General features: G+C 35.6%; 1 protein-coding gene across 1 annotated transcript in view; it reads left to right on the top strand.

Moving 5' to 3' along the window:
- LMNTD1 (lamin tail domain containing 1) overlaps positions 1 to 13,633 on the top strand; it is a 47,704-nt gene extending 34,071 nt beyond the window's left edge. The window contains exons 6-10 of the mRNA XM_053662077.1: positions 5,109 to 5,289; positions 5,818 to 5,937; positions 10,500 to 10,714; positions 11,340 to 11,507; positions 13,560 to 13,633. Coding sequence (XP_053518052.1) covers positions 5,109 to 5,289; positions 5,818 to 5,937; positions 10,500 to 10,714; positions 11,340 to 11,507; positions 13,560 to 13,617 — 742 coding nt within the window. The 3' untranslated portion in view covers positions 13,618 to 13,633. The remainder of the gene's footprint in view (positions 1 to 5,108; positions 5,290 to 5,817; positions 5,938 to 10,499; positions 10,715 to 11,339; positions 11,508 to 13,559) is intronic.
- Positions 13,634 to 19,866: the final 6,233 nt, after the last annotated feature.

Genomic DNA, 19,866 nt, shown 5'->3' with positions numbered 1-19,866 from the left:
TCTACAAATAAAGTCAACTCAATTATTCAAGGGCTTTTTTTCATTATTAGCAAATAATTCAGATGGAATTAGCATCTTTTTTCTTCTACTAGGATCTTGACTTCAATACAGAAGGGAAGAAGTGGACTTTTAACTCATTGATTCATTTTAATGGTTGTTAGTATCTAAGGCAAAAGAACTTACATGGAAGACAGTTGATATTTGAGCTAAAATAAAAGCTGATTCATCTATACTTAATCCTGCTCTTCTTGTTGCATGAACAACAGATTGAACTATGAATTATAAGTTGTTAGTAATACACATGTTTTTTTTTCTGTAATGTCTCTGTCTACTTTGGTATCAAGGGCATGCTTGCTTCTTAGAATGACTTGGATATATTCCTTCCTGTTTTATTTTCTAGAAGAGTTTGTGTAGAACTAGTGTTTCTTTTTAAAAAATGTTTTGTAGAATTCATCAGTGAAGTCATCTGAACCTAGAGTTTCTTTGTGGGTAGGGTCTTATGTACAAATTCTTTTTCTTTAAAATAGATAAAAGGATATTTGGGTTATTTCTTCTTGAGAACTTGAGTAGTTGGCATCTTTCAAGAAATTTTATCTAAGTTGTCATATTTATTGTCATAAAGTTGTACATAATTATTGCTTTATAATCCTTTTAGTGTCTATAGAATCTATAGTAATACTAATCACATGTGTCTTCTCTCTTTTTCCTGATCAATGAAGTTTCCAGTTTTATGAGCTTCTCAAGGAACCAGTGTGTGACTCACTGATTTTCTCTATTTTTGTTTTGTTTTGTTTTGAATTTCATTGATTTCCATTCTGATCTGTATTCCCTTTCTTCTGCCTATTTTATATTTTTATATTTGAAACCCCATTGTAGGTTTTATTTGCTTTTCTTCTTCTAGTTTCTCAAAGTGAAAGTAAGATCATTGATTTGATACCTTTTTATCTTTTAATATAAGCATTTAGTAGTACTATAAATTTCCCCTAGGTAAAGATTTAATGGCATCCCACAAATTTTGGTATGTTGTATTTTCATTTTAATTTACTTCAAAATACTTTGTAATTTTCACTTGCCTTTCCTTAATTCTTGTGTAATAAGACATGTAATATTTTACAGATTTTTCAGTTTCAGTGCCTCTTCAAATATCTTTGTCTTATTAATTTCTAATTCCATGGTGATCAAAGAACATACTTTGTTTGACTTGAGTCCTTCTAAATGTATTGAGACTTGTTTTATAGCCAGGGTATTGTCTGTCCTGGTAAATTTTTTGGATACACTTACAAAGAATGCATATTCTGCTGTTGTTGAGTGGAGTGTTTCATAAATGTTAATCAGGTCAAATTAATGGATTGTGTTAAGTCTGTCTTTTTGCTGATTTTATATCTACTTGTTCTTTCAGTTATTGGGAAAAAGGTATTAAAATCTCTGGCTATAATTGTGGACTTGTTAATTTTTCCTTGCAGTTCTATCAGCTTTTGCTTTGTGTATTTTGAAGCTCTGTTATTAGGTGCACAAACATTTAGAGTTGTTATGTTTTCTTGATGAATTGGTCTCTATATCATTATGAAATCACCTTCCTTATCTCTGCTATTACTTTTGCTCAGAAATCTATATCTAATATCATTATAGCCACCCCAGCTTTCTTATTACTGGTGTTGGCATGGTATATCTTTTTTAAAACCTATTTGCGTCCTTATATTTAAAGTGCGTGTTTTATATGTAGCTTGTAGTTGGAACTTGCTCTTTTATTCAACCTGAAAATCTGTCTTTTAATCTGAGCATTTAAATCGTTTGCATTTACAGTAATTGTTAATATGGTTAGGGTTAAGTCTACTGTCCTGCTGTTTCTTTTCTGTTTGTTTCAATTATTCTGTGTTCTATTTTTCTGTCTTCTTTTAATTAATTCTTATTAATGATTTTATCCCCACTGTTGGCTGATTAGCTCTAATGCTGTTATTTTGGTAGTTCCTTCCAGGTGTATAGGATACATCTTGAGCCTGTCACAGACTGCCTTGAAGTGATATGATACCACTTTATAAAGTATAAGAGCCTTACAATACTGTATTTTCATCTCTCTCCTCCTGACCATTGTGCTTGTATTGGTACATATTTTACATGTACATATATGTTAAAAATCCCATACTTCATAAGCAGGCTTCTTTAAATAATCAACTTTTAAAAGAAATTTAAGTGGTAAGAAAAATATACTTTATATTTACCTTCATATGTTTTCACTACCTTTCACTTCATATGTATGTAAGTCATGTTTTTACTAAGTATAATTACCCTACTACCTGAAAAAACTTCCTTTACTTGTATTATGAATTTACTTGTGATGAATTCTTCCTTCGGTATTTAACAGTTTTACAGAGATATCATTGACATAAAAATTGGATATATTTCAGATGTAAAACTTGACTTGTTTTCTTTTTTTATATTTTCATCTAACATTGTCTGAGTTTAAAGCATAGAACATGATGATTTGACATGCATATATGTATTGTGAAAGATTTACCATAATAGGGTTAGTTAACACATTCATTACCTCAAATAATTACCTTTTATTTTGGTGAGAACATTTAAATTAGCAATATTCAAGTATATAATATAGTACTGTTAACTATAGTCATTATACTTTACATTAGATCCCCAAAAGTTATTTATCTTATTACCAAATCTCTGTGTTGCCTGAGACACATGACTGATAATAGTATCAGTATGAAAATGTTGTTGGGTTGAGAATTGAGAACTAAAGTTTTGTTTGACAACTGAGACATTTTTTTCCATGAACAACTTGGTTAAGAACCAAATTGTTCAAGAACCAAGATATTTAAGAACCAAGGTTTCACTTTGGATAATTATAAGAAATGAAGGAAACAGTCAAAGAAGACACAAATAAATGGAAGCATATACCATGTTCATGGAAAGGAAGAATGAACATCATTAAAATATCCGTACTACCCAAAGCAATCTATAGATTCAGTGCAAAGCCATCAAGATACCAATGACCTATTTCACAGAACTAGAGCAAATAATCCAAAAATTTATATGGAACTACAAAAGATATCAAATAGCCACAGCAACCTTGAGAAAGAACAACGCAGGAGGTATCACAGTACGTGGTATCATATTATTCTACAGTTCTTTAGTAATCAGAACGCATGGTATTGGTATAAAAACAGACACATAAATCACTGGAACTGAATAGAGAGCCCAGAAATAAACCCATATCTATATGGTCAATTAATATATGGCAAAGGAGGTAAGAACATACAATGGGGTAAAGACAGTCTATTGAATAAATAATATTGGGAAGACTGGACAGATACATGTAAAAAATGAAACTAGACAACCTTCTTACACCATATACAAGAATAAATTAAAAATGGATTCTAAACTTCTATGTAAGACTAAAAGCCATAATCATACTGGAAGAAAACATAGGCAGTAAAATCTCTTACATTTCTGTTAGCAATATGTTCTCTGATATATCTCCTCAAGCAAGGGAAACAAACAAAAATAATAAACCAATGGATCTACATCAAACTAAAAAGGTTTTGCATAACAAAACCATCAACAAAACAAAAAGGCAAAATACTGAATGGGAGAGGATGTTCATGAGTGATACAAATGATAAGGGGTTACTGTCCAAATTTATAAAGAATTCTTACTACTTGGAACCAGAAAAACAAACAATCCAATTAAAAATGGGCCAAGGATTTGAACAAACACTGTCTATGGGACATACAGATGGCCAATAGACATATGAAAAGATGCTCAATATCACTAATCATTACAGAAATGCAAATTAAAACCACAATGAAATATCACTGCATGCCCGTCCGAATGACTGTTATCAATAAAGCAAGAAATAACAAGTATTGTTGAAGATGTGGAGAGAAGGGAACCCTTGTGCACTGTTGGTGGGAATGCAGATTGGTGCAGCCACTATTGAAAACAGTATGAGGGATCATCAAAAAATTAAAAATGGAACTGCCTCATGATCCAGTGATTCCACTTCTGGGACTATATCCAAACACAAAACACTAATTTGAAAGAATATATGCACCCCTCTGTTCACTGCAGTGCTATTTCCAATGGCTAATATATGGAAGCACAGAGATCAGACTGATTGTTGCCAGAGGGGAGGAGGATGGGAATCTGGATAAATAATGTAAAGGATTATTGGTAGTTATACAACAAATTGGTACTTACCAAATAGTCACAGGGCTGTATGGTCAACATAGGGAGTATAGTCAATATCTTTGTAGTAACTAGGTATGGTGCCAGGTGGGTAGTGGAAATATGGAGGGCAACACTTTGTAAAGTAGATGACTGTGTAACCACTGTGCTATATACCTGAAACTAATACAGAATAATACTGACTGTGAACTGTAATTGAAAGAATTATAGATATAATCTTTAAAGAGTGTCTGGTATATAAGTATTAGTTATTATTGGTAGGAGTATGTTTCATTTTTAAAATGTTATCTCTAACCCACCACAGGCATTGTGACAGTCTGAAAAATGTGAAAAAAAATTTTACATATGTACTTATATATAAATATAAACATAAATATATAAATATATTTGATACATAAGTATCAATATTTATATTTCTATATTTAGCCTGGTCTCTGGTACATACCAAGGCTGTTTACATATTAATAGGAAAAAATACCATCTTTGTATAGTATTTTGTTTGCAGAATTCTTTTAAGTACATAGTTGCTAGTCATCTTCACAACAACTTTATCAGAAATTAGTATAACTTTCCTCTTGATCTATTAGAGTTTCATATCACTGTGGTTTTACAGACAGTAGTGCTTAAATAATGATACTTGGACCTTCCTAGGGCATTTATACCTTGACACCTAAAGCACTTGTTAAATTTATTTTAAATTATTTTATGTGAAAAAGATTATCTTATTGCACAGATAAGAAAATAGGAGTAAGTGATCAGGCATTTGTCTTAGATCACAAAATACACTCTCTCTACTATACAGTTTGTCCAATAGAGTAGACAGTTTAGGAACAACTTCCAAAGCATACTTACTATTCAATTCTAAAGAGAATTAAAGACACCTTATGATCGTTATGTATTTTTAGTGCTTTTGGAGATATTAAAATCATAGAAGTGAAGGATTTATATGTGCAACTCAATAACTCTTCCATTGACAAAGAAATGGAGATTGGAAATCATATTCTCCAGCAAAATGAGAATGGACAAGCCGTCTCTTTGTTCCATTTCCCTCCAAACACCATAATGCATGCCAATTCCACAGTGACAGTGAGTATAAGATATCTGAGGTAAAATCATACAGGATAATTTCACTTACCCAGGCCAGACTGCGGCTCAGCACCAGTGGTTTCTTCATCACTAGATCTCAGTGCAAAATGTGGCATTTTGTTGGTGGTGGCTAATTGCACCACATTGTCCAATTCTGTGGGTAAATGAATACCTATAATTTAATTGCCATAGCTTTCTGCCATTTGTTATACAATACCTTTTGGTTTATGATTAAACTATTAAAATAAAATACCTAAGTTCCTAAAATTAAGCAAACATAATCCTTCAAAGTAAAGAGATTGTTAGCCTAGAGAATTGATAATTAGTTGATACTGGGGGGGGGTTCCCTCTGTTTTGTGGTTTCTTTTAAACTGCATAGAGTATTACACAGCTTGGCATTATGTATTACTTAGTCACTATATTTTAAAACCTGTTAGGTTGAGAAACATGATGTTGCAATCACCCTGTGACATTTACAACATTGTTGAACTCCAGTGATCTTTGTTATTAACAAACTATTTCTCACAGGTCTGGACAGCAGCATCCAAAGCAAAGCATCAGCCACCATCAGATTTTCTTTGGAAGGAAAAAAACAACTTTAGCACAAGCCCAGATTGTACAACAATTCTGTGCAAACCTAATGGTGAGGTCAGTATCAGGTTCTTAACACTAGTTTTTAAACAGATAGTCTCCTTTAGTTCTCCTTCTACCCTTAGCTCACTCAACAATTTTTCTGTCTCTAACATCTTACATAGGGCTACCATTGACTGTCACAACAAATCAGCACATCAACAGCACCCTCTTCTCACTGCCAGACTGCCAAAGAGCTGCTGACAATTTGGCAACAATAATTTTGATGCCCCAAATTTGAACCTAATTCAAATTTCAGCATTAAGGATGAGTTTTATTTATGGTTTTTAGCCTGAAAAGCAGGATAAGAAAGGAGGAACTATGTAGAGGCTCATTCTCTTCATTTATGTGTTTTACAAATGTTTGTTGATATTCTTCTTAATTTTTTTAAGGTCCACTTGCTATTTTTTTATTTTATGTTTCTTTTAATTATATTTTATTGATTATGCTATTACAGTTCTCATTATTTCTCTTTTTCCCCCTCCACCCAGCACCCCCCATTTCCTTTAGGCAATATCCATGCCATTGTTCATGCCCATGGGTCATGCATATAAGTTCTTCAGCTATTCCACTTCCTATACTGTGCTTTATGTCCCCAATGGCTGGCTATTCTGTAACTACCTATTTGCACTTCTTAATCCCCTCACCTCTTTACCCATTCTCCCCTTCCCCCTTCCTTCTGGTGACCTGCTGGTAACTACTTTCTTTTTTCTTGCTTCTAAAAGTCTCTCTTTAGTTTTAACCTTTGGCCTTTTAATAATGATGTATCTTGAGTGGGCTTCTTTGCATCCATCATGATTGGGGCTCTCTGTGCTGCCTGGACTTGCATGTCTATTTCCTTCCCCAAATTAGGGAAGCTTTCTTTCACGATTTCTTGGCATAGATTTCCAGTTTCTTGCTCTTTCTCCTCTCCTTCTTGCATCCTTATGAGGCCAATGCTGGACCTCTTAAAGTTGTCCCAGAAGCTGTTTATACTATCCCTATTTTGAAGGGATTTTTTTCCTTCTCATTGTTCTGTGTAGTTGTTTTTGCTTCCTTATGTTCCAAATCATTGATTTGCTTCTTGGCTTCATCCATTCTACTGTTGTTTCCCTGTATATTGTTCTTTATTTCAACTAGTGTGTCCTTCATTTCTTTTTCGTGTGTGTGTGTGTGTTTATTTTTTAAATGTATTTATTTTTTTAATTTAGTTATTCTTCAAATACAGTTTTTTGTCTATTTCTCCCATCCAGGCCCACTCCCCGTCCCGCGCTCCCCATGTCCTTCATTTCTGACTGGATCTTTTTTATGCTGCTGAGCTCCTCACTCACTAAGTTCCTTGAGGATCCTTATAACCAATGTTTTGAACTCTGCATCTGATAGATTGTTTATCTCTATTTTGTTTAGTTCTTTTTGTGGATTTTTGATCTTGTCTTTCATTTGGGCCATGTTCCTTTGTCTCTTCATTTTGGCAGCTTCCCTTTGTTTCTATGTATTAGGTAGAGCTGCCTTGACTCCATATCTTGGTAGTGTGGCCCAATGTAGTAGGTGTCTTGCAGAGCCCAGTGGCACAGCCTCCCCTGTCACTGTAGTTGGGCACACAAGGTGTACCCTCTGTGTGGGCTGAGTATACCCTCCTCTTGTAGTTGAGCCTTGGTTGCTGTTGGCAAATCAATGAGAAGGGTTTACCCGGCCAGTCAGCTGCAAGGACTGGCTGTGACCACTTACCACCAATGTCCACCCTCTGTGGAGGATCAGCTGTGCAGGGGAAGGGTGGTGATTCTTCAGTGTGGTCTGTAGCTGTCCACTGGGAGTGCTGGCTCTGGGGTTTCCCAGGTGATCCTGGACAAGGTCAGCCCCCACCTTTGTTTTGCCTGGGCCACCTTGTTTGAGCTATAGAGCAAGCCATCTTAGAAAATAGCCTCTACTAGTGCTCGGCTTGGAGATTCCCAGGCAAAGCCAAGCTGTGTATCTAGGCCGGTTGCTTCCCCAGTGCTGGAGCTCAGAAGAAGGAAGTCTGAACAGATGAGTCCATGTATGGGTCTTTAAGAAAAACTACTTGGGATTCCAGCAGTTTCTTCCACTGACTCAATCCCCACCACTTTTTGCAGCCAAAAGTGTGGGGATTTATATTCCTGGCTCTAGGACCCTGGGCTGGGAGGCCACCTGAGGGGCTGGGACTCCTCACTCTGGAGATATCTTTCCCAAATTTTTATCCACCACACCATGAGTGTGGGACCAGCCCATTCCTCACCTGTGCCCCTCCCACCAGTCTGGATGGAGGTGGTTTCTTTAATTTTGTGATTGTCAGACTTCCATTCAACTTGATTCTGACAGTTTTGAGTGATGTTTGTTCTATATTTTAGTTGTAATTTTGATGTGGTTGTGCAAAGAGGCAAGCCATGTCTGCCTACTCAGACATCTTGAGCAGAAGCCCCAAGATTCTTTTCTATTCTAAGGGATGTAATAATTGAGGACATATTGGAATTCCCACCCAGTAGTAAAGTAACCAGCATTATTTAATTCAAATAGAAAATATTTTCCATTAAATACACTAGAATGTGACTTTATGTCAAACCGAAACCCTAGTATAAACATAGAGTTCTCCCTCACTCCTCTTTTAACAGCAAGTATATTTCTCTTCTTACCTCAGTGACACTGAACCTCACTCTCTGCACCTGTCAGACAGACTTTCCATGCAGAGACGGTTGCTACATTCTCACAGAGATGCCAGAACACAGGGCGACCCAAGGTTTTATCATGACTCTAAATTTCTTTCAATTTATATAACTTGTATAAAGAAAATATCTCATATCTTGTAGAATAAGTTTCAGAGCCTTCAATCTTCTGCCTAAAACTATAGCGAATCATACAAATTAGAATAGGTTCTGTTTCTGGATTTGAGTAAAGAAGTTACATTATTGGTTATGGGTCATTAAAAAAAAAGAAACCTAAAATAAAGTATGACAGATTACTCTTTAGTCATCACTAATATGGCAACAGATTCAGTGTAGCTACAAATCATGTAATATAAAGGTAGATTTAGTCCTGCTTTGCCATGAGTTAATAACTATGTAATCTTTCTTGTATTTTCTAATATATGGCATAAGGGCTTATGCAATATAGTCACTAAGATACTATGGGTCTGTAAACAGTGCTGGATTTTTTTCCACCAGTTACATTGTTGTACTATAGGATTTGTTGCCTCTTTGCATGTCAAAAAATCAATAGCCATCTTATGTTTATTCAATGCCTGGGAACTTCCCAATACACTATTTTGCATTAAAGCTTCAGACATGGGACAGAATACTTCTGTGCTGTAGGAGTTCATTGAAGAGCTGTTGTTATGTGCATAATCTCATTTGATTCTGAGATTAAATATTTACAAAGGAGGCAAATGGGGCTTAGAAAGTTATATGGCTTGCTGAAGGTCACATGATTTGAAAATGGCAAAACTAAAATAAAACCAGACATTCTAACTCCAAGAATTTTTCTATTGTACTAAAGATAGCCTACAAGGTTCATATGGCCAACATTCCAGAGGTGTAATTAAAACCACGTCATTTTATTTTATCATATTATCATTGTTATCAAGTATTTTTAAGTCCCTATAACAGAGGAAGAAATAAAATATTGCTCTTGTCTAGGAAAATCTTCCAATCTTATTCAGGGAGATTGCACTAAAAACTAATCATAACATATTTTCAACAAAAATGTGTCTATGTAAGCTGCTAAAAAAGGAGAATCCTTAACTGATGACCTAAAGCAAAAGCGTTTTCCTGTTGTGATCCATGAAATTGAATCTTTTAGAAAAGATTTCATCTTTCTCTTTCTCTGCCATAGGCCTCACCTAGCTCAATTTGCCTTTATGTCTGCTTAATTTGTCAATCCAATCAGAACAATCCTATAAATCCAATCAGTTTTTCAATAGCATAAACCCCAAACTCCTGATTTTATAAACTAAAAACAGATCCTGAGAACAAATAGAATATTAGGGCACACTTTGGTGTTTGATTTTATCATGTCGAACAAAGACATAATTGTTAGTTTTTACACATGATTTTCCTGCCACATATTCAAGAAACCAAGATAAGCTCCAGCTATAGTCATCACGGGTCTCCTTAATAGTCCCAGTTGAGATCCAGGCTGGAGAATGTGGTCCCCTCTCCTTGGCTCTGGCCCTGGTTCTACTTCCTGTCTCAAATAAGGTACACACACACACACACACACACACACACACACACACATATATTACAGTGTCTTGGATATTTATCATTATAACTACTGTTAGCACAGTTCTTCATAGTTATGAAATTTAGTAGCTTAACACCCTCATACAGTGATTTCCTGCCACTAGCCTTCCTATTTCGTATATGAGGACACAGGAAGATAGCAAGTGGCTAACTTGCCGAGGTCCTGCAGCTTAAGGTTTTCAGAACTGGAAATTAAGCCCACGATGTCTTGCCACATTTTTAGGGTGTTTCACTACAAGGAAGTGTCATTATACAGTTTGACTTTGAAATTTTATTGCATTAAGCCATGACCTTTTTTAAAAGTCTAACTCCTACAGTATTTGATATTAATGCATTGTTTTTTATTAGGCCATTGCCTGGTATACTCCTATTCACTGGAAGCAAGCATGGGAGAAATTAGAGAATGACATTCAATTTGAAGGATGCTCGATAGAAAGTCCAGCATCTCAAAGGCACGTGTTCCACTGGCCAAAAGCTACAACTACAACTCAAGGAAAACATGATCAATCTAATAAAGATATCTTAAACTTACAGATAGAACCAGTTCCACAATTTCTAAAGAGGTAAAATTTGCTTGATTTTTTTCCCCCTTTTTTTTTAATGGAGCCCTTCTTACAATTGGTAACTGGGCAGGAATGGCTTGGTGACAAGTAAATGTGGGATGAATGGGTGTATCAGTATCAAGAATATTTGTCTTTTTAAAAATATCCTTTTGAATAGGACCATAGAACCTATAACAGCTTCGAAACATACATACACAGAGCAAGCAGGACAATAAGGGCAGGCAATTTCTGCTAGGAAATGGAAGACCCGCAGCCTCCCCCACCCCCAGCCATTTCTCCTCTTCATGGCACTGCTGTTCGAGGGGTGAGGAGATGAAGTAGTTGCAGTGAGAAGGCAGAGGGAGAGGTACAACATCTGGGGGTTTTATCTTGGGTCAAGAGCTGGCTATAGCTAAAGGTACAGAATGTGTTATTCATTTGTTCATGTTCCTATGTTACTCAGTTGTAGGCACGTGTTTCTGATGTTATAATCAAAGTGCTTCCCCCAAGGTCTAGAAAACCCATATTTTCTGGTCTTAAACATGCTCTGTCTTTAACTGAGCCTCGTTACTAATGCCACCGCATGAAATGCCTTGGAGTTCAATTTTGGCTTTATTTTATTATTTTATTTTATTATATTTCACAGAGAAAAAGAAATCCCACCAACTCTTTTCCCCAGTCACAGCCCTTGGTGTGACAGTCCCAACGCCCCCGCACATCCCTACTGTCCTCTGATTGAGCCTCACAATACCAACACAGCTGGACTCAGCTTACCTAGACCACGCAGGCCTCAGCTAGGCCTGATTCCGCCCTGGTAAGTCAAATGGGTATTTATTCCAGCAGAGAGCAAGGGGTGTGCATGTGTGTGCATATGTGTGTAGAACAGGTAAGAAGGGGCTACGTGATAAAACACACTATTAAAAACTATTCATTTCCTCAAAAATAGGTGGCTCCTTAAAAAGTAGATGGCTCTTAAAGGAATTATTGTAAACCATTCACTTATCTCTCTACCACAGTGTCCTTACAGTTTTTGATAGATATCTGTTGAATGAATTAATGAACCAAGAGTAGCAAAAAAGCCCTGGCCAGGTGGCCCAGTTGGTTGGAGCACTGTCCTGTTCACCAAAAAAGTTGTGTCCCACAGTCAGGGTGCATAGCTAGGTTGTGGGTTAAACCGCTCCCTGCCCCCACTCCCCCGTTGTTCCTCTCTCTCTAAAATCAATAAACACATAACCTTGGGTGAGGATTTCAAAAAAGAAAAAAGAACAGCAAAACAGTGTGGCCAACAAAAATACATAGTTCCTGATGTTTGGTCAGAAGGACATTTTGTTTTCTATTAGGCAGGATAAACTGGTCCTAGAAGTTATACTATGCTAAAAATATTCATCTTTCCCAAACATACTCTAATATTACCCCCCAAATCTAATTTTTTTCAACTAGAAATTTCCTATTTAATTCCTCTCAATGAATTGTTTAGAGGTGATGTTATTAACCCAGAATCTGTGAATGGACTTCAGAAAGTCCATGAATCTGCTAAATTTGGTACAAAAATGTGTGCCTATGTCATTTTTCAGGGGAGAGAGAGTCTGTGAGGTTCACGAGATGCCCCCAGATGTTTCAGAACTGATTGACAAATCCTAAGTGTGGAGAAATGCTGTCTCATATGGTAGCTATGTCCTGGTGAAGTTGTAATGATTTGCAAACTTTTATTTAGCAGAGGGATGCTTTTTTAAAATGAAATATTGGGTAGAATCCCAATGTGTAAAATGGGTAAAAGCAAACCTGGCCAGGTGGAAGAGGCAGCAGTGAGTCTCATTACACTATTCTTCTTCCCCCTTTCTCTGGAATCACAGGATTCTGTCCACAAGAGTATAAAATCCACTGTTAGTATGCTAACACGTCATTGGGAGATACCACCCCACAATAACACCTTTCAGAAGTGGAATGATGGAAACTTTGTAAATTTCTGAATACAATCTATTTCAGAAAATTAAGTATCCTATATCTTTGTACCTGAGTTTCTTCACTGGTAAAGAGATTTAGGTATAAATTTTAAAAAGCTCTTTTAGCAATAAGTTTTACATACCTATTATATACATATGTAATGTATATTGTTTTATACACACATACATACCTTTAATACACTATGACTTAAATTCAAGACTTTCAAAAAGTATATTAATCATTTTTTCAATTAATGATAGCCTTCAATATTTTATTCATTCTGGACAAGTGTTCCACAGAAATTTGACTTCAAATTTTTTGTTTATGTTATTTTTCAATTACAGCAATATTATTTTGTATTCAAAATTCCTTGATTCACCTTTGTATAGTGGTGGCAACTGACATAGATTAATCAATAATTTTTATATTAACATAAGATAATTATTCTATGTGTATATCCTATAACTTATAATAATAATCCAAAAGATAGTTGCTTCAATACTTTCAGGGCCTCTGTTTATCAATACCTTTTTGATTTTGTTTAATAAATTTTTAATATGAACAGATACACATCAGAATTGTAAGAACTTTTCTTTCATTTAAACTGTAAAAAAATGGCCTCAGAGACAGATGTTAGGAGCAACTGATGATTCATTGAATTACAGCAATCCATGAATCATCAGTTCATTTCCTTGAAAGAATGTATAACATGACCCTTCAAGAGAAAGTTACCTAGTTGGTTAATTATCCAGTGTCTTTTTAGTTTGCCTCCATTGGACTATTTGTTGTCATTAGCACACTTCTCAATAATAACTGACCAAGAGAAAAGAGATAAAACAGAAATCCATCAGTTTTACTCAGCGTCCCTTCAATGCTGCTCCTTTCCCCTACGCTAATGAATACACTGTTTGCTGAGTTACAGGAGGAAGAACCTTAGTCACATGTGTCTCTTCTACCTGGTGCAGTCGCCTTGCTGCTAACTGTGCCTCTCAGCTCTACTGCAGAGGAGCCTAGAGACTTAACGGTGAAGAGAGCTTCAAAGAAACCTATGCCTAATTGATACCAAGCAAACCTGTGTTTTTAAAAATGTTAAAATACAGAAAGTATAGAAGATAATGTTAAAAGCACCCATGTACTAGTCATTCAAAAATTAATGTTAACATTTTCTCATATTACCAAGAAAACCCCTTTAAATTTGAAATTACCTTTGATCTTCTTTTTATTCTGATATGAAATTGGAATAAATCATTCTAGTCCTCATTTTTATATTTTAATTTTCTATACATGAATCAATAAAACATTAGGTCTGTCTGCAAGGTATCCAACCATATAACATGAAAATAGTGGCCTTTATTGAAGAAGATATGAGAAACAGTGTACACAGGACATTGATGCCTACTTTTATGCCTTCAAAGTAGGTAACTTGGGACCTCACACAGTTCTCCCAATCACCATCAGATACCCCCTTGTATTTTCCTGAATTGCATTGACGTCTGAAATCTCTTCCCTTTCAAAGGTGATTTTATTTCTGGGAAAAGCCAGAAGTCATAAGGCACCAAATCTGAGCAGTAGCGAGGCTGAATCAGCTGGGTGGCTTGGTGTTTCACAAAAAAGCTCTGCATGAGACATGATACATGAGCGGGTGCATAGTTGCGATGAAGCTGCCAATCACCAGTTGCCCATAGCTGCAGCCTTCTGAATCATCCAGATACTTTCCATGGAGGAATGTTCAAGCTTAATGCAAAACTTGATGCAGATTCATTGCTCTGCTTGCTCAGTCATTTTGAATGTGATGGCCACACAGTCCACATGCTCACTCAATGGCATCTATTGCCTCCATTGACTAGTGCGATGAAGTTGTCATTGTTCATACATATGCATTCCAGTCTACTCTCCTTGGCTGCCAGGTTACACTGATGTCATGCAAACTGTTCTCATCATATTGACAATGGCTGGACTTTTTCCGGACAAAGTTTGTATATATGGTATAATTGATGTTTTTAATCACATAAGTGGCAATAAATACAGTGCACAGCACATAATAGTTTTCAAACACATGTTTGATGAAGTACAGACAAGGAAGGAAACACTGAGGGTTTTTAAGCAGGCATCCCATTGAGTTCATCTGTATTTTAAAGCCAGTTTTGAAGCAGGGTTTACAGTGAAGTGGACTGGGAAGTACTCCAAAATCTAGGAGGAAAGAAAGAAGAAGAGGTAAAATAGGAGAGGAGATGAAAGGAAAAGAAGATTGCGGACAAGTTGCTTCTGTGGAATTGCAACTTGAATTCCAAAGGACAGGGGAGAGAGAGATTGGGGCAAGAAGTAATATTTAAAGAAATAATGACAAAATTTTCCAAAAATTGACAAAAAAATCAAGCTATAGAATTAAGAATAAATCTCAGGTAACATGAATCCAAAGGAAACTACACTAATGTATATTATAATAAAAATTCAGAAAACCAAATAATGGAAGTCAGAAGACAATGGAATGATATCTTCAATATGCTTATGCGCTAAGAGAACTGCAACCCTAGAGTTCTGCACCAAGGAAAAACATGCTTGGAAAAGAGAAAGTGAAATAAAGACCTTTTTCAGGCAAATGAAAGCTAAGAAAATTCAAAGACAACAAAGAATACTAAGGAAATATTTCAAGTAGAAATAAAGTGATCCTAGAGAGATGCACAGTCAAAACATGGATAAACATGAATAGTACTGCACAAAAAATACTAATATTCTCTTGCAGGGTTTAAAATTTAGACAGAATTTATATCCATGACAACTGTATTAGTTTACCAGGGCTACTGTGACAAAGTACCTCAAACTTGGTGACTTAACACAACAGAAGTGTATTCTTCATGATTCTGAAGACGAGAAGTCTGAAATCAAGGTGTCGGCAGGGCCAAGGCTCTAGGGGATTATCCTGCCTCTTCCTGGTTTCTGGCCATTGCTGGCATTCCTTAGTGTTTCTTAGTTTGTAGATGCATCACTGTAATCTCTCTTCTATCTTCACATGGCCTTTCCTCCTCCGTGTGTTTCCATATTCCCCTCTTTTTATAATGCCAGTCACTGAATTAGAATCTCCCCATCCCCCACTAATTTAGTGTGACCTCATCTTAACTGGATTACATCTGCAAAGACCCAATTTCCAAATAAGGTCACATTCACTGTTTCAAAGAATTAAGACTTCAGACTGTATTTTGGCAGGGACACAATTTAACCCGTAACAACAGCAATAGCACAAAAGTTGGGAGGGGCGTGAGTGGAGTTAAAGTACTCAAAATGTCACAACTTTTCCAATAATTTGCAAAAGTAATGATTAACATTAGACTATTAAATCAAGGATATGCACATGGAATCTAGGATAGACACTAAAATATAGTATATAGATGTCATATTCATGATATATATCATACCTTCATTATCACTCAGTACAAAATGTATTCTGATTCCCAATGTGATCTTCTTTGATATATGGGTTCTTTGGGAATAATATATCATGAAAAAGTGGGTTTATTTCAGGAATGAAAAGTTGGTTTAAGCTTTGAAAATTAATTAAACTTATCGTGAGAGAAGAAAAAGGAAAATTATGTAACTGTCTCGATAGATATAGAAAAAGCACTTGATAAAATTTAATACCTGCCCATAAGGAGAGATCCTTACAAAATTAATATTTGAAAAAGTTTCCTTAATCTGACAGATGGTATCCACAAAAAATCCTAAAGCAAACTATCCTATTTAGTGGTGAAGTAGTGAACATTTTCCCCTTGAGATCCAGATAAGGACAACAATTCTCTATATGATGACTTCTCTTCAGCATTGAACTAGAATTCTGAGGAAGTAAAGTAAGAAAAATGAGTATACAAATATTCCATTACCCCATAATCCAGCAATTTTATTCCAAGGAATTATATATGTCTAAAAAGTATGTATGCATATATATATATACATATATATATATATACACACACACACATATCAAGAGACAAATAACAGTAATGATCATAGCAACTGTCTTTGTAATAGCCAAAAACTAGAAGCAATTCAACTGTTGCTGGCAGTACAATAGATCAGTAAATTATGTGATGTATTAGGACAATCCCATAAGCAATGAAAATGAAGTACCGCTATGTGCAGTAACATCAATGAATCTCATAAACATAATGCTGAGCAAAAGATGCCAAACAAAAAGGATTGCACATTATATGTTTCTATTTATACAAAATGCAAAAACATATAAAACTGTGGTGTTAAAGGCGAGACTAGTAGTCTTTTCTGGGAGAAGGAAGGAAGTAGCCTTTGGAGGTTACACAAAAACCGCCTCTCTAGAACACTGACAGTGTTTCATTTCTTGATCTGGGTGGTGTTTATGTGAATCACTGTGTTCGCCATGCTGTGTAATTATGACTTGTGATCTTTTCTGCCTGTATGTTATACTTAAATAAAAGCTTATTTTTAGAAACATGATGACAAGAAAAGGAAAATTAGAAAGGGAAGACAGCACAGTTATAGTAATGAGTGCTGACAGCTTATACCCTATAAAGGAAGGAGAAAGAAAACCTGAAAAAAATAAATGAATGAACTCAAAATGAATATTAATAATATGAGGCTTATTTGGCACAGGAGAAAAATAGTGTTACCTGAAATGAGTCTAAGCCGATCATTATATTGCAGTGCATTGGAAATCAATTTTAATAAAGTTCATCATAGCTCAGCCATTCCCAGGAACAGCTTGTGGCAGAGATGGCTAATTACTGCCCCTAAGTCATTGTTCCTTTAGACACAAGACCAGCAGGTCCAGGGAAACCCGGACACATGGCTGCCAAGTGTGAAGCCTGATTTTCTCAGTCTCTCCTGCAGTGAGGCAGGATAATGCATCTATATTCCACCCAGTGGGATGCGAACAGAAATCATGTGCACAGCATCTGATCATGCCCTTGGAGTGCGAGCTCCCCTGTGTCTCCTCCAGGCCATGATAACAGGAGCTGGAGCTGCCATCTTTCACCCCAGAGACGAAGCCATGTGTTGAGGATGAAAAAGACATTCTACATGGCCTGTGTTGGCACCTCTCCAGACTGTTAAGTGAGAGAGAAATAATGTTCAAGCCATTATTAAGTTGTGTCTGAACCAGATGGTCCACACAGGATCACTGTCATTTAGTTTCACTTAATAGGTTACTGGTTAAAAAGAAAACAAGAATCTCAGCTAGAAAGGACATTTTAAAGACAATTAGGTAAATCTGAATATAGAATAAATATTAGATATTGATGAGTCACGTTTGTTTCTTAGGTATGTTGATTGTGTTGTAGTTATATTGGTTGTTCTTAGATTCATACAGAAATCTTTACTTAATTTCTAGTGGTTTAGTGATATAACCATAGGTAGAAGATGCAAATAGACCAAAATACCAATTATTGAATCTGGGTGATAGGTGTACAGATTTGGCTGTACTTTTCTTTCATATTTTCTGTAACCTTGAAATTTTTTACAACAAAAAATTTGAAAAGACAAAGCAGGAAGATATCTTTTGACAGATGTATGTAGTACGCACTTGGAGCCACTTGTGCACAGAGGCGAGGCACTGACCGCAGGGGAAAGAGTGGCTCCAGGGAGGCTGAAGACCGTGCCCAGAGCAGACGTGTTTACGCCGTGTTGCCTCTCTTGTTCCTAGACCTGGAGAGAAGGTGCTTTCTTCTTGCTGAGATTAGTTTACAGATTTTGATAACTTTGTTAATCTTCTGTAATTCGAGTTAAATGACAGAAATTACCAGTAGTCTGAAGATAGTGTTTAAAGACATCGTTTTAAACTAACACTGCGCTGTGTGCACTGTTTAGTGCACCTTATTTGCACACTAATGCACTTAGCCCATCACCTGTGATCCATAGTGCACACTGCGTGGGATTCACTTTCATTCTGACTCTATAGTTGCTGCTGTCTTCCATGCAAATGTCGCTGTAGTAATGACATCAGTAATGTGCCTTTGTTTCTGAGAATTGCACAGCCACTCTATGAAAGCCAACCTGTTAAAAAAACAAATGAAATTGGAACGTAGATAACATTATGCAGGAATGAAACATTTAAAATTCCATCAATGTACACTCACTCATTCTTAAGATCCCATTTATGGAATTTTACATTAATTAGACTGTGGTCGGTTACTCATCAGAGTTCAATAGATAATGGCTTACTTGTGCTGGGATCAAAGTATTTTTTTCCCCCATAAGAACATGTTTCCAACCCATAATGGTAACAAAAAAAATACAAGTTAGGAATCAGTTCTTTTTATGTGTCCTCCATACTAGTATTTGTTCTATTTATTGATGTTTATACTTGTATTATACTGTTAAGTTGATCAGATTAAGTATTGGAATGTCACATCTTTATGATGAGGTAAAATTTTAGTTATCAGTAATATTATAAATAGAAATTGTGTAAATTGATATTTAGAAATTTTAAAAAATCTGACTATCTTTAGAAAAGATCAATTACTTGGACCTCTTACAATCAGACAGAATAAAAAATAATTACTTAAAGAAGCACAAAATATTGCCAAGGGTTTCTGTCCATCAGTTGTTATAAAAAAATAGCACCAAAAAGGCAGGAATATTTCTATAAAGAAAATTGTATTACATTGTATATTTAAAGATAAAAGTTTTTTTTCTTCTGTTGCTTTCTTTCAGAAAATTTAGATTATAATACCACCCTATTTCTGAAGACTTTTTTGTGTAAAGAATAGACAAATGAAAACCATTTGTCTGTCTTACAGCTGCAATGCAGGTGTTTTTAATGACCAAATGAAAAATTCCAAGATATTAGTCCCAATGACAGAATGATTGGATAACTTTATGACTAGATCTTTTATTTCAAAACACTTCAACATTATAAAACATAAGTATTTTAAATTAATTGCCCTTTAGTTATGAAAGATTACAACCTCATTTTTAGAAATGTATATAATTAATGATCCATTTCTTCACACAAGTAAGAAATGCTGTTCAGGAAGTCAGAGTATTCACAACCTGGTTACTGGGTGTTGAATGTTTCAGGCTCAAATCACCCAAGGAATTGCCATCACCCTCTGGCATTGAAACAAACACCACTTCTACTTCTAATCCTGTCATTAAATTTCAAGAAGTTATAGATGGCAATCTTTTATAAACGTTATTATCTTTAAATATAGTACTTTGCTGTAGAACAAGTTATGGGGTGTAATTCAAAACCTCCACCCTCA

This window comes from Artibeus jamaicensis, unplaced genomic scaffold, assembly GCF_021234435.1.
Source record: "Artibeus jamaicensis isolate MK-2021 breed Jamaican fruit bat unplaced genomic scaffold, CSHL_Jam_final contig_233, whole genome shotgun sequence".
In the NCBI taxonomy this organism is placed as follows: Eukaryota; Metazoa; Chordata; class Mammalia; order Chiroptera; family Phyllostomidae; genus Artibeus; species Artibeus jamaicensis.
This window is presented reverse-complemented; position numbering and strand designations above follow the sequence as displayed.